Source organism: Callorhinchus milii, unplaced genomic scaffold, assembly GCF_018977255.1.
Source record: "Callorhinchus milii isolate IMCB2004 unplaced genomic scaffold, IMCB_Cmil_1.0 Scaffold5, whole genome shotgun sequence".
In the NCBI taxonomy this organism is placed as follows: Eukaryota; Metazoa; Chordata; class Chondrichthyes; order Chimaeriformes; family Callorhinchidae; genus Callorhinchus; species Callorhinchus milii.
Genome location: NW_024704746.1, coordinates 34028589 through 34051646, shown reverse-complemented (window position 1 = coordinate 34051646; position 23058 = coordinate 34028589). Strand labels below are relative to the sequence as shown.

At 41.3% G+C, this 23058-nt stretch overlaps 1 protein-coding gene across 1 annotated transcript; it reads left to right on the top strand.

Annotated features, from left to right (window-relative positions):
- Nucleotides 1-1258: 1258 nt before the first annotated feature.
- tbk1 (TANK-binding kinase 1) lies at nt 1259-22981 on the top strand. Its single transcript, XM_042335319.1, has 21 exons — nt 1259-1388; nt 4927-5052; nt 6133-6273; nt 7521-7650; nt 8245-8426; nt 9422-9582; nt 10328-10438; nt 11120-11299; nt 11470-11666; nt 12594-12652; nt 13650-13741; nt 15525-15626; nt 16331-16409; nt 17181-17302; nt 17400-17476; nt 18733-18772; nt 19039-19140; nt 19740-19836; nt 19962-20071; nt 20992-21063; nt 21261-22981. The coding sequence occupies exons 2-21, from the start codon at nt 4966-4968 to the stop codon at nt 21310-21312; spliced, it is 2193 nt and encodes a 730-aa protein (XP_042191253.1). The 5' UTR covers nt 1259-1388; nt 4927-4965; the 3' UTR covers nt 21313-22981.
- Nucleotides 22982-23058: the final 77 nt, after the last annotated feature.

The window sequence follows — 23058 nt, the reverse complement described above, 5'->3', positions numbered from 1 at the left end:
CAGCCTCCCACCCTAACCCCCCCAGAGAGAGAATGGAGGGAGTTCAGCTCCCAAACAGCCTCTGTCCGTGAGTGTGTGTGGGGGCTCAGAGCAGACTATAGGCTGGGGTGGGGGGGGGCAGTGTGTGAGGGGGGCAGTGTGGGGCTGTGTGTGGCGGGGGGTGAGGGGGTGTGGGGCTGTGTGTGGGGGGGGGTGAGGGGGGCTGTGTGTGGGGGGGTGTGTGAGGGGGGGTGTGGGGCTGTGTGAGGGTGTGTGTGTGTGAGGGTGTGGGGGTGTGTGGGGCGGTGTGTGTGTGTGGGGGGGTGTGTGGGGCGGTGTGTGGGGGGGGTGGGGCTGTGTGTGAGGGGGAGCTGTGTGGGGGGGGGTGGGGCTGTGTGTGGTGTGTGTGTGAGGGGGTGGGGCGGTGTGTGTGTGTGTGTGTGTGTGTGTGAGGGGGTGGGGCTGTGTGTGTGAGGGTGTGTGTGTGTGAGGGTGTGTGTGTGTGTGAGTGGGGCGGTGTGTGAGGGGGTGTGTGTGTGTGTGTGTGAGGGGGTGTGTGTGTGTGTGTGTGTGAGGGGCGGTGGTGTGTGAGGGTGGGGGGGTGTGTGGAGGGGGTGGGCAGTGTGTGAGGGTGTGTGTGTGTGAGGGGGTGGGGCGGTGTGTGAGGGGGTGTGTGTGTGAGGGGGTGGGGGGTGTGTGTGAGGGGGTGGGGGGTGTGAGGGTGTGTGTGTGTGAGGGGGTGGGGCGGTGTGTGAGGGTGTGTGTGTGTGTGAGGGGGTGGGGCGGTGTGTGAGGGTGTGTGTGTGTGTGTGTGAGGGGGTGTGAGGGTGTGTGTGTGTGGGGGTGTGTGAGGGTGTGAGGGGGGGTGTGAGGGTGTGTGTGTGTGTGTGTGAGGGGGTGGGGCGGTGTGTGAGGGTGTGTGTGAGGGTGTGGGGCGGTGTGTGAGGGTGTGGGGGGTGTGTGTGAGGGGGTGGGGGGTGTGAGGTGTGTGTGTGTGAGGGGGTGGGAGCGGGTGTGTGAGGGGGTGTGTGTGTGTGAGGGGGTGGGGTGGTGTGTGAGGGGTGAGGCTGTGTGTGTGTGTGAGGGTGTGAGGGGGTGTGTGTGTGTGAGGGGGTGTGTGTGTGTGAGGGGGTGGGGCGGTGTGTGAGGGTGTGTGTGTGTGTGTGAGGGGGTGGGGCGGTGTGTGAGGGTGTGTGTGTGTGTGTGTGTGTGAGGGGGTGGGGCGGTGTGTGAGGGGGTGGGGCGGTGTGTGTGTGTGTGAGGGTGTGGGGGGGTGTGTGTGAGGGGGTGGGGCGGTGTGTGAGGGGGTGAGGTGGCAGGTTCTCGGCTTCCGGACATAATTGGCTGTTGCACAAACCAACACGGAAGTGGCCGGAAGGACAGAGCAGCGGCACAGCTCAGACCCTCAGGTACAGGGAGCGGGGCCCGGGGGGGGGGGCGCGGGGGCAGCAGCGCCTCGGGGGGAGGGCGCTGTGCTCGGCCTGGGGGGGGGGGGAGGGTTGAGGGAGGCCGCGCGGCCTGTTGAGGGGAGGGGAGGGGTGGCCGGGCCCGGGGGGAGGGTGAGGCCGGTGAGCAGAGTGTCAGCTCCCACCGCCCCCCCACAGCCACAGCTCCCACCGCCCCCCCACAGCCACAGCTCCCACCGCCCCCCACAGCCACAGCTCCCACCGCCCCCCCCACAGCTCCCCCCCCCCCCACAGCTCCCACCGCCCCCCCCCACAGCTTCCACCGCCCCCCCCCACAGCTCCCACCGCCCCCCCCCCACAGCTCCCACCGCCCCCCCCCCCAGCCACAGCTCCCACCGCCCCCCCACAGCCACAGCTCCCACCGCCCCCCCCCCCACAGCTCCCACCGCCCCCCCACAGCCACAGCTCCCACCGCCCCCCCCCCCCCCCACAGCTCCCACCGCCCCCCCCCCACAGCTCCCACCGCCCCCCCCACAGCCACAGCTCCCACCGCCCCCCCCCACAGCCACAGCTCCCACCGCCCCCCACAGCCACAGCTCCCACCGCCCCCCCCCCCCCCACAGCTCCCACCGCCCCCCCCCACAGCTCCCACCGCCCCCCCCACAGCCACAGCTCCCACCCCCCCCCCACAGCCACAGCTCCCACCGCCCCCCCCCACAGCCCGCTCTGCCCCCCACAGCCCGCTCTGCCCCCCCACACACACAGCCCACTCTGCCCCCCCCACACACAGCCCGTTCTGCCCCCCCCCACACAGCCCACTCTCCACTCTGCCCCCCCCCCACACAGCCCGCTCTGCCCCCCCCACACACAGCCCGCTCTGCCCCCCCCCACACACACAGCCCGCTCTGCCCCCCCCCCCACACACAGCCCGTTCTGCCCCCCCCCCCACACAGCCCGCTCTGCCCCCCACACACAGCCCACTCTCCACTCTGCCCCCCCCCCCACACAGCCCGCTCTGCCCCCCCCACACACAGCCCGCTCTGCCCCCCCCCCACACACAGCCCGTTCTGCCCCCCCCCCCACACAGCCCGCTCTGCCCCCCCACACACAGCCCACTCTCCACTCTGCCCCCCCCCACACAGCCCGCTCTGCCCCCCCCCACACAGCCCGCTCTGCCCCCCCACCACACACAGCCCGTTCTGCCCCCCCCCACACAGCCCGCTCTGCCCCCCACACACAGCCCACTCTCCACTCTGCCCCCCCCCACACAGCCCGCTCTGCCCCCCCCCACACAGCCCACTCTGCCCCCACACACACAGCCCGCTCTGCCCCCCACCCCGCCTCCCATATTGCTGTGTTTATCTCCTGTTGGTCCTGGACAGCAATTCCCCCCCAAATGAAACATGTCGCTGACTTCACGGCTGTTTGTGGTTTTGTTGCCGCCGCGTTTCGCCAACAAAATACATATGGAGTGGGCGGGTTGTTGGGATCTAAAATGCATGGCCTGAAGGGGTGATGGGAGCCAACTCTTTTTTTTGAGAGAGAGAGAGAGAGACGTAGATAATTATTTTGGGGGGGGGGGACAGACAAGTTTGCAGGGCTGTGGGGAGAGCGCGGGGGAGTGGGATTGAATTGGAAACTCCTTTCGAAGAGCCGGCACGGACACTGACACGATGGACCGAATGACCTGATGGTATAGTCATTCCACTTTCCCAGTACGGCCTGGGAAGCGCTTTGACGTGTTTCTCGATCAAATGCAAGGATTATTATCGTCATCACGTTTATTTAGCACCTTTCACATTTCACTTGAGCTGGGGGCAGGAGTCGAAATGGTGGGGAGGGGAAAGATGACTGTAAGCGCGGTCAAAGAGGTGTGTTTTGAGACGGGCTCTTGCCTTTTGTCTCAGCCCAAATCTTGCTCAAAATTGTAAGCAGTAATAAGTGGGCCTTATCATCCCAATCCTTTTTTTAAATCAAAAGGCCAAAATCACCGTCTTGAGCAGTCTGAATGCGCTGTTCATGTCGTCTCCTCCTTCATCTGATTTCAAATCATTTGGATCCCCCTGGATTCTGTGTTGTTTTGCCAATAAATTGGCTAACGTTTTAAGACAGGAGGGAGCTCGGAGAGATTGGCCTATTAAAGACCACACTTTTGTTGCATTGTCTTCCTAAATATGTTGTAGCTAATGGGAATTTACTTACATCTGAAACCTCATGTTGCCACACAAGTCCAACAGTGAAAAAGGAAAACCTACCTGCAGCTCGAGCTTAGTGAAAGCAAATCACTGGCTATCACTGCAACATGTAACCATTCCATTGTTTGCTCAACTAGGACCATCTGACCTCTTGAGAGGCTGTCTCGAAGTTATTTGTTCCAATGAATTTAGTTGCACTATATCAGATAATACAAATTTGTAGGGAATGTATCTTTGAAATCTGGGTATGTAAACCCGCACAATTCTAATTGTAAGTGCCTCTAGGCCTAGTTGGGAAGTTGACTTTAGTGCAGCTATTAATTTAAAGAAATGTTTGGGAAAGGACAGTAATTAAAGTGAGATGGTTTCTGGCTATTCTGACACCTTGTTGAACTGTCAGAAATGTTAAGGTTGACCCAAAATGGTCTAATTGACATTCAGTTAGTAAGCATTGAAACATGCAAGTATATTAAAATTGCTACAGAATTTTACTAGCATTGCAATGACCTTTAGTTGTCTGAACTAGACTGTTTTGAACAGACTTCTAAGGTGAGGGGGTGGGCAAGGATTCGCTTTTTATACATTTTGCGCTGTGAGAAGCAGAGATAAGTGATTTGGGAGAATTTTTCATGAGTTTTATTTACAGCACTTTAAATTGGTCGATAGCTGAATTTGTGTGGTATGGGTTCATTTGCAGTAATGAAATCCCTTTTAGAATGTTAACTAACGATCGGATTTCACAGTGACCCAGTAACCTTACTTTCTTTTGCTTTCTTTGAGTACAGTTGCTTAAATACTGTAATTATTGTAATTCATCTGGGTGCTGCCATTGAGTGAACATGAGAATGAAATAGGCCTCTAGGAAATTGTTTACAAATAAGCTATATTGTACGATGTTTCAAACCTTGAACATATTCAAGACTGAGATTGATAGATTTCTTGTGGATAAAGGGATTAAGTGATATGGGGATAAGGCGGGTAGGTGGAATGATCTTATTGAATGGTGGGGCAGGCTAGAGGGGTCGAATGGCCAACTCCTGCTCCTAATTCTTATGTTCTTATGTTTCAATAAAACCATGCTTTCTTTGTCATAGCAAAATGATAACCCTATTGTCCCCCCACCCCCCCCCCCCAATATTTAGTATTTCTAGACAAAGCTTTAAACTGAAATTCAGCAATTTGGAGGATAATTTCCCAGAGATGGTCTGGGGAAATCCCAGAATGTTCCTGGATGAAACTTCAAGGAAATAACTGCTATTTAAAGATTTCTTCTGGTTAGTGCAGTGAGTCAGTGCTTGGCCTGTCCACGTGCCTAATCTGAATCTATTGTTGTGCTTTTTTTTCAGACTTCAGCTAAAAGCTTTTTTTAAAACAAAAGCTTAGCCATGCAGAGCACAGCAAATTACCTGTGGCTCATAGCTGATATTCTTGGGCAAGGAGCCACTGCAAATGTATATCGTGGTCGGCACAAGGCAAGTTTCACAAAATCTGCTTATTGGTCGGGTGAAGAATTTTGCTTGTAGTATTCTGATTGTGCCATTTGTTTCCCAAATTCTTCCATTTGTTTGGAAAGGGTCCTTTATCTGGGATGAATGCAGAAATTAATTTTGAATATGTTATTTTCTGTTTCTAATAAAGATCCTCCAACTCCCTTGTTCCACTTCCTCCTCAAGTCTGGCCAGTGACTTTAGAGCATCCTTTCACTAAAAAGGAATGCACTTTGTTACAATGAGAGGTCTCAGAAGTGCAAGTAACACTATATTTCTCACCTCGTCTGCTCTTCTGAATGTGTTTTCCATTTTCCCTTTCACTGGGAAGTGGAGTCCTGTAGCTCAGTAGTTAGAGCACTCGCTTTGCAAGCGAGAGACCTGAGTTCAATTCCAGACAGGGCGAAACCTTGGGCAAGTTTCCTTACTCCACACACCTAATAATAATCCCTCCAAAACCAAAAACAATAATAAAATTGGTCATTTTCAATCTACGACTGTTTGTGGGACATTGCTGTGCGCAATTGGCTGCTGCGTTCGCCCACAAATATACAGTCAATTCACTTTACAGTGTGTTCTGTGAAGCACTTTGGGATGTCCTCCCGACGTGAAAAGCGCTATATCAAATGCAAGGATTATTATTATTATAAGTAGATTTCCTCAGGCACCAGTCATTCCAACTGTTAGTGATTTGTGAGGCTTTACTATGTGTCAGTAGCCATTTTAATCAGACGGGAGGTGAGCAGAATACAAATGTATCCTCATGACTTGTTCCAGCGCAAACTTCCCACTGCACACCCTGTACAGTGTTCCCATCTCCTGAAATCATCCCTCGTGGAAAAAAAAATCTTGTTCCTGGATGTGGCAGCTACTCCAATAGTGAAAAATTCCTATGAAAAGATTATAAAGAAATAGAGAATCACTTTTGCTGATCAATCCTGTTTCGTTGTATGAACCCTTTGAACCTGAAAAGGCCTGAATGTGATCAATATTGATTTTACAGATTTTTAAAAAATCTGAATTCAGAAACAAATATTAAAAAAATCTGATTTCAATTTTCCACAGAAAACAGGTGATCTATTTGCTGTCAAAGTGTTTAACAACATCAGCTTCCTGCGTCCAATCGAAGTCCAGATGAGAGAGTTTGAAGTTCTTCGAAAACTAAATCACAATAATATTGTCAAATTGTTTGCAGTGGAGGAAGAGGTAATGGCATGTAATCCACTTTATTCTTTCACAGGTTACTAGATCAACATTGCAGCACCCTGTGAGCAAGGGCATTTGAATAACGTTCCACAGAATTAAATTTAAAAAAAAATTTTATAAAAAAAAATTTAAAAAAACAAGTTGGCTTGTGAGAGGTATAATTTTTTCCAGGCTGATGGAACTGTCAAGTGAGGTTCAAAGAGTGTCTGTGATTTAGAGCTTTGTTTCTAATCTACAGGATCTACCTGAGTACTGTGACCAGCGTTATGCTGATCAACTGTGCTGAGGACACAGAAACATCTGTGAAAGTGTGTAATGATAAAACTGCCAAATTCAATACTTTAGACTAGGAGCCAACCACACAATTATAAAAATATGTGAGAACAAAATTTAGAGCAGATATCAGGAAACGCATATTTATTCATAGCAGTATGAATATAAATATTTGGAATAATCTATCAAAGCAAAATAATAGAAACAAAAATATTGACTTTATACAAAACAGTTCAGGTCGCATGATGGGGAGAGCTTACGCTGAAGAGATGAGATTTATTGCATTGAATGGTCTACTCTCATCACTGACATTTGTTTTTGTTCTTCAAATCCATTTTCCCACATCCTGCTCAATGCTGTTTGTCATTGCAGTGCAAGGCTAACAATTGTGTGCAGGATCTGTTTTGAAAGCTTTTTAGCATTCACATGGTTCATTTGACATGCCACAATGCAGGAATTACTTTACAAGATTACATGGAAATCTTTATCCTGTATATTTTGGTGATAACTTTACAGCCGAGGGATGTGAAAAGAAACATCATTGATGTAATGATCTGCAGTGCATGACATTAGATAAAACAATGCGCCCTTGATAGTGTTGTGAAGATCTTCTTATCCCCTCCCTCACTACCTCAATGAGTGAAAGATCAACACAACTCATCTGTCCATGTAGATAATCCTTGATTCTCGTAAACCAAATTCCTATTTCGGCCTATTTTAATCTTGCCATATTTCTGCTTTTCCCTTCCTGTAGACAACATCCAAAAAAATTCGCCCATAGAATATATAGTCAATGCAACTTACAGTACATTCGGTAAAGCGCTTTGAGACTTCTCGAAGATGTGATAAGGCGCTATATCAAATGCAAGGTTTATTGTTTTTATATAAAGTCTATGTGAACCACTTGATCATAGAATATTATGCACAATATTATACATGTTGTTTGCAGTATGACCGTGTGTGCTTTTGTCTAGACTACCACCAGAAATAAAGTGCTTGTCATGGAATTTTGTTCGTGCGGAAGCCTATACACGGTTTTAGAAGAGTCAGGGAATGCTTTCGGCTTACCAGAATCGGAATTCCTGATAGTGCTGCGTGATGTGGGTATGTACTAAATAGCAACATTTGCAGCGTGGTGAACAGTAAAACGGATATACATTTTCCCCAAGTTTGGAAGTGTAGTTTGAGTTTTAGAAAATGGGTTTTAGAAAAAAAAATTCTGAAGTAGTGAGGTAGATAATAAAGTACTGTACTCTGTTTCACCTCCCACCAAACTATCAGCAAATCACTTTCAATCATTAACTGTGGACGCAGTGATTATGGATAATTGTCATTTTAAGAACTAATTGCATTTGTTTGTCAGACAACAAGCATTGTTTGCTCTCTGATCTGGGGGTGACTTTTAACTTATGGCTCTTTTAACTCATTTTTTGTCACAAGGTAATAGCGTCCAATAGTACTCCAATAAATTAAACGCTGATAAGAATCAATATTTAATTCTAAATGCACAATCACGGCACTTTATACTAAAATCCTGTGAAGTGCTTTGAGATGCTTTGATGATGTGATAAGGCGCTACATTAAATGCAAGGATTATTATTGTTCCTATGTATGTGAATCAAAAGCAATTGATTTGAAATACCGAACTCTTCTGAAGAAAATAAATTATTTGTCATGAATTTCCATTTAAATCAACAGTGGCTGGCATGAACCACCTAAGAGAAAATGGAATAGTCCACCGAGATATCAAACCGGGGAATATCATGCGTGTGATTGGTGAAGATGGACAGTCTGTCTACAAACTCACTGATTTTGGAGCAGCCAGAGAATTGGAGGATGATGAACAGTTTGTGTCACTTTACGGAACTGAGGAATATTTAGTAAGAATCTATTCTTTATAGGTCTTGAGGTTCATTCATCTGTATGTCTCTGAGTGGCCTCATAGCTGCAGTAGTAGCTGCCCTTTGAAGGGAGGGTGTGCTGGGGCCTAACTCCTAACTGTAGTTAATGCTCTCTTGGACTGCCCACCAAGTCAATGATCCTTGATTGAATTATTTTATTACATTGGTTAGAAATAGAACATAAAATACCAACTCATTCATTCTCTGCATTTACAGTGATTATAGTTCAAATCCCAAGTCAGTGATTGTTATATCAAAGGTTAGCACTACAATAGCGTACAAATACAGAGGGGACTCTATCTAATTTCACTTTCTGCTAATCCAATTTGAAATTAGCTTCACATGTACCTCATTGCTCTGACAATTGAATTGAGCTATGTTTAGATTCTAGTATCTCTGTGTTAAATTAACACATCATTCTCTGCTTGTCTGGTGAATCTGGTACATCAAAAGTTGATTTCTCAGCAGGCAATTTGCAGAGTTGATTGACAGCAGCATAAACCGGCGATGAATTAAACCTTGGCAGCAGGATGTAGCTCTAAAGCAATGGCGTAGCCAGGAATAGAATTTTGGGTGGGCACCAACTTATGGTGGACAGGCAATGACTAAGTTTCCATTTCTAGCTGCACCTCTGTATCATACCTACCGCTCTCTTCCTATCGCTCTCCTCGCTGCCTCAATGAGGCATGCTGAGAGCGACTGTTTCCCAGCAGTTAAACTATGAATTTTGTAAAGCTAGGTAAGATATTTCAACATGTTTTGGTAACCAAACATGAAAAAATTAATCAGATTTGAATGAATATGTGTAGTTCTGGTGATCTTGGCTGGATAAGTTTGATCTCCTTTGATAGTGTTTATTTCTGCCGTACTCAGTAAACTCTTAATCTAGCCAAGAACATCCGGATAATATAGTTAATTAATGCTGTTATCTTGAGTAAAGGATTCACTCTAACATAAATGTTATATTTCATTAGCATCCAGACATGTATGAACGAGCAGTGTTGAGAAAGCCTCAGCAGAAAATGTACGGTGCAATTGTTGATCTGTGGAGTATTGGAGTCACCTTTTACCATGCAGCTACAGGCAATCTTCCATTCAGACCATTTGAAGGACCACGCAGGAATAAAGAAGTAATGTAGGTTCAATGTTTTCTATTGCACAAACTGGAACCTACATTGTCTTATTCAGGGGTTGCTATGTGTTGATTTAAATGGGCATTTCGCATTGTAGCATCGTTGCAACGCTATTTTTGTGGAAATGTCAAATTATACACTTATACACTATTTCCTGTACGATTAAGATGCTTTTAAATATTGAAATTTTGGTTTAGATATCTAGTATAGTTTAATTGTTGATGTCAAATGGAGGAGCGTTGTTAGTGAGAATCACCAGTAACTGGGAATGTGTTCGATGGCTTTAAAACACTCGAGGGGTTTAGATAAGAAGAGTACAGTTTACATTATCCAAATCTAGAGAATGTGCTCGATATGAACATAATTATCTATTCATTCAAGATGGGCTTACATTTTCGTGGTGGTTGTCAAGGGCAGGGTGTACTAGATTGCACTGGGCATCATTTAGCTCAGTGGTCTCTGGGTCAGAAGTTATGGGTTCTAGGCTTCATCAGGATTAAGTTGATAGACTAGGCTGACATGATAAGGCACTATATTAAATGCAAGGACTATTTTTATTATGTATCTCGTTGAATGTTTGATCGTATACATATCCAAATATATTAACTTGTATGAGGCCACATGCTTTGCGATATATTTGGGTAATCATATCCCGAACAATGTCTGCAAAAGAAATTACATTAATTTATTAAAGTGATCTCAATGTTTTCAATTCCTCTGAAGCATTTTTACACTGTTGTATCTCAGGTACAAGATAATTACAGAGAAACCTCCTGGAGCAATATCTGGGGCTCAGAAATCAGAAAATGGGTCAATAGTTTGGAGTGACAAATTGCCAATCTCTTGCAGTCTTTCTACGTAAGTGTCTGTTCGTGAATAATGCTAACAATCACTTTATGTAACTAGTGTATTGTAACTCTTGCCTTTCCAATTGCTAGAGTGCTTAGTTTGTCTCTGTTGTCTTAAACAGTTTTTAAGTGCTTACCGCACGGCAGAAATAAGTTTCAGAAGATATCAACAGCGATGATGATCTGCATAGTGTTTAGGGAAATGCGTTCGGTTTTTAATAAAGAAAATACTTAAGATTGGGTCCAAATGTGAACCCTCCCTGGAAGGGATTTATGTTTGCCTCACTGACGAGGTATTATTGTGTATGCATGCTGCATCCATTCTGTACCCTGAGTAATGCTACTATTTTGTGTAAACTGTATTGGACATGATGCCAGTTCATGACCCTAGTAATGAATAAGTTAAAATCCAACTGGAACTCAAGTTGACAATGTGCAGCAGCCAGTCACGATTATTTGTGATCCTAAATTAAGCAATTATTGGGCAATTGTTTTAAAAAAAGTATTATTTGTTCTTGGAAGATCTACAGTTGGAATAATCTACATCCTGAGATGGCAGCGCTAATAGTTTCTGAGATGTTATTCATTCCTGGTTCCCCTTAAGTATTCAATTATGTTCATTACAAAACATGGCGGAGCTTGACTCCCATTGATAAATCTATTTTAATATAAAAGTATCTTCTTTCCACAGGGGCCTGCGTTCCATGTTGATTCCCGTTCTGGCGAATATACTTGAGGTTGATCAGGACAAGTGCTGGGGATTTGATCAGTTTTTTGTGGAAACGAATGACATCTTGCACAGAGTAGTCATACATGTCTTCTCGCTGCAGCAAGTCACCCTTCACAAGATTTACATTCAAACATACAATACGTATGTATTTTATTTTTAAGTATTTGTCAATAAGAAAGTGCTGCAGTTGTACTCATTTCCAGGATAGAACTGTTTTTCACAATTTACAAACTTAGCTTGTGTAAAATATGCAGTAGTACAGATATTAAAACAAGCTATTGTAATCTAAATATCTGCAATTTTCTTTACAGAGCCAATGTATTTTATGACTTGCTCTATAAACAGACAAATGTTCCGCCCCAGAATCAAGAGCTAATCTTTGAAGGCCGACCGCTTGATCTCGAACCCAATGTACAAGCACAGAATTTCCCTAAAACTTCTGAAGAGAATCCTCTGATACTCGTGAGCAGTGAAGCAGTGAATACACTGGGCCTGATCTTTGAGGAACGTACGTATACAGATTGTTAGATTTTTTAAGTGTTTTAGCTGAAATGCCACTTGATGGAACTTATTTTGATAATAGGAGGGTAAAATAATAATAATAATCCTTGCATTTGATAGAGCGCCTTATCACGTCTTCAAGGGGTCTCAAAGTGCTTTACACTTTACTGTAAAGTGCATTGACTGTATATTTTGTGGGCAAAATGCAGCAGCCAATTACACGCAGCAGTTTCCGACAAACAGGCATGGATTAAATGACCATACTATTATTATTTATTTGAAGGGGTTATTACCCCCAGAAAAGCAATCTGCCAATCGACTAACAACATTTGGGTTCCTACTTACTGCTAGGTAAACAGAGGTGTGTGGAGTACGGAAGCTTGCCTAACATTTCACCCTTTTTTGTGTTTGATTAACATTGAAAAGGAGCAATTAGTTCAGGTGCAGCTAATGGAAGTTTTAATACTTGGAATGAATGCAGAGAAATAGCCTTGAAAGATTACTTGTTTTTGTCTATCTAGGCACCAACCCACCCTTCTTTCTCTGCTATTAACACTTAGCTTTGTTTACATGATGCAAGTTGTCAATGGTCAACTCAAGAAATGTCCACTGTGTCCTAGACTCACTCTCAGGTGTTGTCTCTTTGTAAACACTCGCTTCCCCCTCCCTCCGCCTCATTATTGATGAGTTCTTCGCTTCTGTAGTTAACTCACATAGATTTGGTAATTTGGACATTTTTGCAAGGGAGAAGGTTGTATATAAGTTTAAAAAAAACAGAAGAATGGTCAAAGGTGAAATGCTTATATTACAGGGAATCAAAACAAAAGTTGGTTCATGTCATGATTACTTTGCCATTTGTCTAAATACTAATCCTGTATTAGTAGAATACTAGAACTGCAATGTAATAAAAGTAAACTCCTTTTTTCTATTTCAGCTACAGCTCCAAAAGTAAATCCACGGTATGATTTAGATCTTGATGCTTCGTGTGCAAAGGTAACAATCTTTCATGGTACCTTTTAGTTCAATAGCTTTACAGAAGGCCATTCTTCATGTGAACTTCGAGAATAAATGTTGGCTGGCTTATCAACCATGGAGAGCATCACTGTTGAGCCCAATTTTGTCATACCTGACATTTGTATGAAATTCTTTCCAGCATGGGTTACTGGAGCAAGAATCCTGGACAATTTTTCCCCTTCCCCCTTCTCTGTTCAGCAATGTTGGGTCAGATAAGATAAATCAGCACAGGTCAGAAATGCAACCTTTTGTCTGTGCACCTTCATGCTCAACTGGCTACTGCTCTTACTGACTAGGTCATCAGGGCACTCTACATAAATAAACTTTCAATTTAAAAAGTAATAAAATTGAGAATAAGCATTGAACATTGCTCATAGCTCAACAAGTGATATGTTAAGCCTGTTATCTGATAAAATACATATTTTCTACTTCCAATTACAACTTACAGGTATGTCCCTGACAGTGTTCTGTGAGCTTTGCTTGTAATTGTCTCTTTTAGCTAGGCTCAATTACATTCCTTCAGATACTGGGAAATATGGGAGGAAATGGTCATTTCCTCTCTTGTAACCCAGTTCTCGGACAATGCTTCCATTTATCAATCCTACTAGCATTGGCGGTCGAAGACAATCCATGGCTTTGTCCCAAACATACTTTTTTCGTGTGGAGGTAGAGAAATAATTCATGTAATGAAAAATTCATGCAAATTTAGTTGCCTCTCACAAACTGAATTTGAATAGACTAAAAAAAACTGTGAGGAACATCTTCTATAAAGCAGAACAACTTGATGTTTCAAAGCTGAGCACTGACCTGATTTGGTGTGCCCCCTATAATCATGTTATTTGCTGTTCTGTACTGTACCCTAAGAATTCCTTTAATCAGAAACATTGATACTTGTATTCTGTTCAGCATCATTAACATTTTGAACTCATAAACTAACATGACAAAAAGATTGAGTTACCAATTTTATTTGTTTTAGACCATTACAGGCGTTGTTTGTCAAGCTCAGAAAATATCGGCCTCCCTCTTGCATTATCAAGAGTTGGTGCGGAAGGGTGTTCGATGGTGGATGTAAGTGAATTCCATTTTTATGTTTGCTGCAAAGGTACATTGCTAATCTTCCACATCCCACGAGCATTTCAACACCAGCAGCATCTATTGCTTTAGCAGCATATTGAGCATCCATCTTGGTAATGTCACACATCTGACCTCCTCCAGCTCTTTCACATGCCATCTTCTATGTGCCTTGTATATAATACCTTGTAGTTGTACTGGTTCTATTAACATAACATTCCTTATTCAGTGATCCAGCTTAGTTTGGTTTAGAGGAACCGGGGTAGACCATGCAGCCCCTTGAGCCTGTTCTGCCATTCTATGAAATCATGGCTGATCTGTACCTCAACTCCAATTACCCGCCCTTGCCCCATATTCCTTGTATTAATAATTCGACAGGCAGTGTAAGAGTATAGTGTTTATTCCACTAATATCAAATATATATATGACAAACGGTAAAGGTCAACAATTTGTATTCAAATCATATAACCATATAACAACACAATAGTCCGCTCCATACAATGACACAGATATGCAAATCAAATAATTGAGAAACAACAGCATGCACTCAGGAATTGCTCAGTACTCCAGACCAAACAATAAGCCCGAGAACGCACCTCAACGTACACAGCAGAGATCAGCTCCTGGAAATCCCTCGGGGACAACTGATTCTATAATACAAAATGTAATAGGGACTGGCATCCGGTAAACCCTCGGACACAACCGAACCTATAAAAACAATACTTAATCACAGAACTATCACACAGAATCACAGAGAGTGGCTCCTGTAAACTCAACAGAAACAATCAGCTCTTAGCCCAGCACCTCACTCATGCTGCCTAACCTGACTTCTGTGTTTCAAACGGACCAACCACTACTACTGTTATTACTTCTCTGCCTAGCAAACAGAACTGAAAACATACTACCCACTATTCCTTCTCTTTCATTTTTAGTGGTCGCTTTCTTACTGGAGGTAAATTCCCTCACCCCTGTACATAAACATAGATACAGTAGAATCGATATTGATTCCACTGGGAAGTGCACTGACCGTCTACACAACTTCAACTATTTCAAAGTTACATCTTTCTTTTATGTGTTTCTAACTCCACCTCCCCTTGTCACAGAGATAGCCCCCACCCTTCGCAGGCTGCTTTGCACAGAGAGAGAGATATGGACAGCTTCTGGGCAGCCTTCCACAACCTGCTAGTTTCTCAGCCTCGAGATGGCAGGTGTCTGAGGCTGTAGCCTTTTCTTTCTGAGGTCCATTGTTCTTACATCTATGCTCAAGGACCCGATTGCTCATTATCTCAGAGGAGTGAACATCTTCCCAGGAAAATATGAAATGTTAATCAGAAGCTAATCTCAGCCTGTCCAGCAAAGCTACTTTTAATCCCCAATTCTTCTGGAACATTCGGTTGCTGCTGTCAATATACATACCAATGTATCCCGAGGTGATAGTCAGTATATTTCAACACTTGATACCCTTGCCTATCAAATATCTATCCACCTCACTCTTGAAAACTTGAATAGATCCAACATCCACAGCCTTTGGGGCAGAGAGTTCCGGATTTCCACTGCCCTTTGGGTGAAAAACAGACAACACGTTTCACTCCTAAATGGCCTAGCTCTAATTTCAAGATTATGACCCCTTGTTCTGGATTACTCCTCAGGCTTGGAGACATGAGATTTATATAGTGTAGTTCTGATTTAGTTTTCATCAACTTTCTTTTAAAAACCCAACATTTCACCAAAATGTGACAAGTTGTTTACAATAAAACTTAAGCGAAGGTTTCTCCACTAGACGAATCATCATGGAAAATTACCATGAAACATTGCACAAAAAGAATGAAGTGATTCTGAAGCTGAATTTCTGCATCAGCAATGTTGAGCGGACAAGAAATCTGTGAGTATCAATCGTCATTTACTTCACGGCTGTTTGTGGGATCTTGCTGTGCGCAAATTGGCTGCAACATTTGTCTATAAAATGCACAGTCTGTATACTGTACAGTAAATGCTCTGCAATGCTTTGAGATGTTTCAATGACACAATAAGGCACTATATCAAATACAAAGATTATTATTCTCCTGATGATTTAGTATTCATAATTTGGTGGAATGTTTACTTGTACATTTGTAAATTAATATCCATGCAGATAAATCTTTAAAAATAAATCTTTAAGACAACAATAGGTCAGTCTTTTTTTCAGTAACAATGTTCAGTAAGAATTTAATTTCTGAAAATAAAAATTAGTCTTCAGTCTGCCTTTATGCAGCAGTCAGGGTTACCTCACATAAAAAGATATGCTCTCCTTGGCTGAAAATCAACTTTGACGGTCAATTATTTCTTAGCTTGCGCATTAATAATTGACACAACCAGCTGAAACTCTAAAAAATATATTTTTTTCTGATAAACGTATTATAGTTTTGGTCTTATCTGAATATTGCTTAGTATTCAGTGGCTGAGTATTTTTTTTTTTGCGAGTCAGCTGCAAAATTGATTTGAAATGCTTCATTTTTTAAAATGCAATGTTAGCTGTTCATAAAGAAAGTGTCAGGATAAATACAAATTACCACCTGTATTGATGGCTTGGGTTATGTAACTTTACAGGTACGACAGTTTGCTGCAGACGAACATTTTGCCGTCAGAATTGGAGGAAATTCCAGAAATTCACAGCAAAATTCATCGTGTGAGTAAATGTTCTGTTCAGATCAACTGAAGCTTGCCTCTTACTACTGTACTTTATGTAATAAGATGGGTCATGAAGTTACTTGTACTTTGAGCCACCCCGCAAAAAAGGTTAGTTTGTGTCTATTTCTACAATGGGACCAATCAGAAAAAATATCTGTAGGGCAGGGTTGTCCAATACATTAACCACCAGCCACACATGGCGAATTGGGAACCCAAATGTGGTGAAATTGCATTTTTGATTAGCAAATTGCCGTCATTGGGCATGTGATCTCAATACTCGCATTCGCACCTCATATACATTTGTACTTTGACCTTTTTGTGTTTGTTGGTAAAATGGTAAGACGAAAATCGATGTGTGTACTTTACTTCTTCGTTTTTAATAATGTTACAACATCAACAACAACTTGCAGTTATATGACGCCCTCCATGCAGGGTAGTGTCGCAGAGTGCTTAAAAAAAATTGGGCAATTTTATGCAAATATTATCTTTACAAACACAAGAGGTCTTTTTAAAATTCCTCCACCTTTGATTTTATTAATGAAGAAGTTACACGACAAAGCAATCTCCAGTGAACTGGAGATCAGTTGATTGTTGATCAGTTCATATTATTTAAGGTTGCTTTTGAAGGGAAAGTAGAGCACCATTTAAATATTTGCAAATGTTTGAATGATTTTCTCAGTTTCTCTTGCTTTCTCTCTCAATTGTGTACATTTCATACAAGTTTAGATTTGATCCTCAGTCATAATTTCCTTTCTTGTTTGTTGTGCAGTTGGCTGGTTCTTTGGATTCCATAAATCACAACCTTAAGGATATAGAAACCAAATTACTCCCTGGTAGTTCATTATCCGATCACTGGGCATATGAAGGAGGAACTCATCCAGAGGACAAAAAGTAAGTTCACATTTCTAAAGTATGTAATTCTTTTCATTGCATTAACACTCTTAGTTATTAGAATATTTATCAACCAAAATTTGTGTTCTTTTGTCAGTATTGAAAAACTTCGGGTACTCCTGGACTTGATAACTGACATCTATCATCAGTTCAAAAAGGATAAGACAATACACAGTAAGCTCTTCTAACTGTTACACATTTTGAAAAAAAAAACAAGTTTGAGATGCAAGGAGGCAAGTATTCTGGGATACTTATTTTTTACTCACTCAGAATATTACACAGATGTGAAATTTTCACAAGTGAAGCTGACTGTATATTTCAGGAAGAGCATAAATTAACATCAACCTAAGGTCGGCTCAGCAAAACACGTGCAGTATTTGTGGTATGTTTGCCAAGCCAGCAGGGATAAGCTTTGAGACGTTCTGCTGAAGTGAAAGGCGCTACATAAATGTAAATCGTATTGTATATTTTGGTTGTAGACTATAAACAATCCAGTGATCTCATATCTCCAGTATTGAAATTGAAATGCGCTCAGTTATCATTACATGAGAGATCTTCAAGTCATCTGATGTTCCATAAAGTTGTTCCTACTAAAATTGCCTGATTTGTACATCATTCTGTTCCTTGACACAGCACTGGTAACTAAATATGTATTTTACCCAATTTTAAAAAAAAGTTAACATATAGTTAGTAAACACCATCTGGTAACAAACTCTACATGAGTATAGCACACATGGTCAAGTGTGCACATGTAATGAGAAATCCCAGTATAAGAGCACAGAAGTTGTAACCACATGGAGCTTCACTCTAATATCCACGCAAAACTACTGTATTCCTGACTTTTCTTTGAATTTAAAGGTTGTTTCATAGATCATGCCAGAGTGGAGTTTCCTTGGGTCCTTGGCACTTCTAGTTACCCCCAGGGTTCAATATTTATGATTCAGTTGCGAATATTGTGTTTTTGACCCCACTATATACTATAATTTGACCACAAAATATACGATCAATTCGCTTTACATTATATTCCGTGAAGAGCTTTGAGCTGTCGAGAAGACATGGTAAATGCAAGGATAATTATTATTAGAAATATTTATTATTTGAAATTATTTATATCACCAAAATATAGCTCTCCGCTTGAAATCCCAAATCTTTGACCTGAATACTCAATTTGCAATAATTGGATAACTAAGCCCATAATAATCTCCTTTTAGATAGATAAGGCAGCAGAACAAGAGGGCAAAGGTTCAGGGTTGCAAAGGGAAATTTTAGGACAGACACCAGGAAGTATTTCTTTATCCAGAGGGTAATTAAAAACTGGATCCGGATAAAAAGAAAATTTATTGAGGCCAGGATGTTGGTATTCTGGAAAAATAATTCAATGAAATCAAGGATGGAGTCAGCATTATTCAGAAGCATTATATTTCTTTCAGAGTTGCACTACAATGAGGAACAGATCCACAAATTTGATAAGTAAGTCTTTTTTCCATTGAATTAATGAAATATTCATGGTAACCTAAGATTCGTTCTGCAGATTTGCAGGTGATTACCTGATGTGTACTCTTACTGTGCTGTGTAGCTAACAACATGCCTATATTCACTAACATAAAATTTAAAAACATTTTAAAAATCTTGATATTCTTGATATCTTCTAAATTAATGTCATTTAATCTTCCCCCTTCCAAATGGAAATGTTGTATTACATTGTCTCAATATTGTTTCCTCATTCTCCATTTCAGACAGAAAATGTGCAATCACTTTTCAAAGGCTCTGTCCTTGTTCAAAGATGAATGTGTTGTGAAGTATCAGTCATTCCTTAAAAAGGCACAGGAGTGGATGAGGTAAGTAATTTTTATTTCAGTTGAAAACAGAATTGACAAGCTTTGAATAATCTTGGATAAGAGTCTATAAACACTCTGATACAGGTGTACATAGCTGTAGGAAAGGAGAATGTGTCTTGAGTCTTGGTAAGATTTAAACTCAAGCATGCTGTCCTCCCGTGCCAGACATTTATTTGCAGTGCCCACCTCTTTGCTGTTAACATCTAATGTCAACATTTACTTGTCTGGACACTGTCAACTGAGTGCAGTGAATCTATTATATGTGCCCTAATTACCTTCCTATCCGATCTATGCTGAGATAGTTGTTGGAGAAATGTGTCAATCTAATGGTAGGGACAGTGGATGGAAATGATTTGAAGGGGTTCGGGAATCAGCAATTTTGATACTTGCTGTAAATTGACTAACTTTAAATTGCTGTAGATTGAATAACTTTTAGGGCTACACTGAGGTAATTTATTGCTGATATGGATGAGTTCATCAAACCCAGTTACAAACTTTTAGTAACAAAACAAGTCATTAAATGGCACGTTTGAAGTGTATATTTGTAAAAATCCACGAAAGCGAATCAGCCACAACAACTGTTTGGGTTTATGCCACAGGAAGATGCATCTGCTGCGAAAACAAATGCTTGGTGTCACCAACCAGTTTGTCAACATCGAACAAGAAGTCTTCACGTACCAAGAGCACATCAAGAAGGTACAGCTATTTGTCTTCTGGAGACGAGACACACAAATGTGAATCGCAGGAATGAAACATTTGAAAAGTTTCTATTGAATAATTTCTGCAATTTTACATTCGATTGTTTTGTTTGACTATCACAGCTCCAAATTCTGCTGCCCCATAAAGCTCTTCTGGGAACATGCAGTGACCTGAAACCTCCGATGTCCCCTGGCTACCCAAGTCAGAATACTTTGATGGAGATGACCAATGGGTACAGTACTTTCAATTTAATTTCAAATGGAACACATATGTTTTCATTGGGGGAGAAAAACCCTGATTCACAAATTCAATTTCCCTGAAATTATAAAAGTTTTTTTATAGTTTGCGCATATGTTGACATTTTTTAATATTTTCCTGTTTAGCAGCAAGAAGTTGATCTTACACAGGATTTGATCTTAATAAAACTTTCTAAACTTCTGACCATAATAAGAAAAATAGTTTTTTTTAATATATAAATGTGTAAACATATTCTGGAAGCAGATTCACATTGTTTCTTGTTGAATTAGGAGAGAAAGAGTTTTGACTTGCATTTATATAGTGTTTTTCATACAGGGAAGTGTTTCGGAGCGTTTATTCATTGTTAATAAGCAGTAAGTTATCACGAGAGTTGAGTGGATAAACCCCAAAGCATGTGCGTCATTTCAGAAGTTTTTGTTCTGCCCAAAAGAACCAGCATTGACCAAAAATGGCCCTGTTATTGACACTATTTAATTTGCATGTCATAGTCTTTCCCTGACCCTTTGACTGACTGAAGAGGTGGATAGACAGAAACACTCCCTGAATTTCCTCTGACACCACATCTATTTCTTTTCTCTTCCCCTTTCTCATACACACAAACAAATTGACCAAAAAGCTGAAGAAGGTCAATCTAACATTACATTCTAGATATTCAGCTGTACGTGGATGCATTCCTTGTAGTAAATTCCAGTGCCCATCCGGACTGGAAGTGTAGTGTTCAAAAACACTGAATATCAATTTTGTGTGTAATTTATAAAAATAAAGAAAATGGGATTTGGTCTTCATTATAAAGGTGTTAATTGGCAGAACATTTAACCGTGTTTCAAAGTTAATTCATGTTGTTTGCGTTTAACACAATTTAAAAAAAACACTACTGTTAAATCTTTTCTGTAGAATGAGGAAATTGAAGGCAGAAATGGAAGCGGTTGCTAAGGAGCTCGCTGAAAATAATCACATTCTGGAAAGGTAAATATGATTCAGTACTAACGAGGCATTTTATTTGAAACGTATGGCATTTCTAACGTGGCAATATGCAGTCCATGGATATTTATGGGGGAAAATTCCACCTAGTTTAGATTGCGTTTGATCCCCAAATCTCATTGTATAAAAGATGTTGGATATATAACAATACAAGTGTTGAAAATAATATTTATTTCCAATAGATTTGGAGCTTTGACCATGGATGGAGGAATTCGAAATGCTGATCATCTCTAAAAGGACAGCGTAACCAAGTGTGGTTTGTCAATAACCTATTTACTAGTCTCCAGTTAGTTGTCCAGTTCATCAAGCGTTTCATCTTTTCATTCTGTACAGAAGTAATTAGATGTATGGGGAAGAAAGACTGTAAATCTCAGGATATTTTCTATTTCCCATTGTTTCTTTTCCTTATGTTGTAATAATATAAACTACTTTTTGTATGAATGTATTTTTAACCCTTTTTTTCTCCTTCACCGTGTCAGTTGAACAGTCAACCTGTTACGTTACTGCTGTTTGAATTGTACTTTTATGCAAGACGTATGGCCTCAAGTCCATGTATTTACAGTGCATTGAATATAGTTGAGGGTATTTTTAAGATCTTTTGGTCTGCATGCAGCTTTCAAACTTTAACCGAGTGTCACATTCCTTTTAGATATTCACAGAAAGTAATTTTAAGTACTGTATGAACAAAAACCTTTAGATTAAGTGTTTCAGTGTACAATAAGAACTCACTGTAACTCTAAGGAATGTGAAAACTATCTTGTCTCTGTTTCCACTGTATTGTGTGTGTGTGTGTGTGCGTATGTTTGTGTATATATATAATATTATATATAGTTGTATATATTTGTATGCATAAATTAACTTTACAGTCATTTATTGAATAGAATATCAGTGCACATGAGAACTGTACAGATTTTATCGTAAAGATGCATCTAAATCAAAGCATAGAGATTCAAGAGTAGCTGTTTTACTGTTGAATCGCTGATTATATAACCCACTTTTCAAAAATGGTATTAATTCCCTTCTCTGAAATCTCTGAATTGTGAGCTGAAAGATCTATAATACAGTGTTGGGATTGTATTCTTTAATACTCTCAAAATTATATTTTGGGGGGAAAAATATAATCAAGAGTACGTATAGCAATGTTAATTCTAATCTGCACCGTAGGCCATTTTACGGGTTACGGAACAAAAAACTGTGGAAATTCATAAGAAAGAAATGTATTTGTTCTTAATAGCTCTTTGGACTCCCTGGTATGATGAGGTCCCAGTGTTCAGCGAACATAAGCTTTCAATAAAGTAATGCAATAACTATTTGATAATCTTTCGAACAATTTCTTTCAACTGATTTAGAGAATAATCTTAACAAAAAAAATGAATGTTTAGTACATTCCTTTACCAAAATCAAAGTGAGTGATTTACTTCATTAGGAAAACCCACGATAAAATAGATTCAAATATGTGCATCTTCACTCTTGTGGTTTCCATGTACTGTATTGCTCGATTATTTTTGAAGTGAAAATGCAAACATTACAATCATTGTGAAACAGAATTCACCCAAGTGTTGCTTTGTTCACTCACGGATAGGGAACATGAGCTGTGTTTTGACAATCATAAGACAGGTTGGTTTTACCTGACTGATGATGTGCTGTTGCAATAGTAATCCTGCTCAGTGCAACTCATAGCCAGGTTGAAGCAATGCATCAACTCACTCCACAAGCGTTGAGTTGAGTGAAGGAATCTAAATAAAATTGAAGCATTTCTTATGACAATAGGGAAAGACACTTGGGTAAACTACTTTCTGAATGCTTTACTATCTACATAATTTCTTTTAGTCCTTCACTGAGCAATTGGGAAATGATCCGTTCATAATGACTTCAATAAAAGATAGTTTTGATCTTATGACTATTTGGATTTCAGAGTCTGCAAATCATTGCTTCGTAATGTTGTATTAATCAATCCATTTGAGAATGAATTTAGTAAGT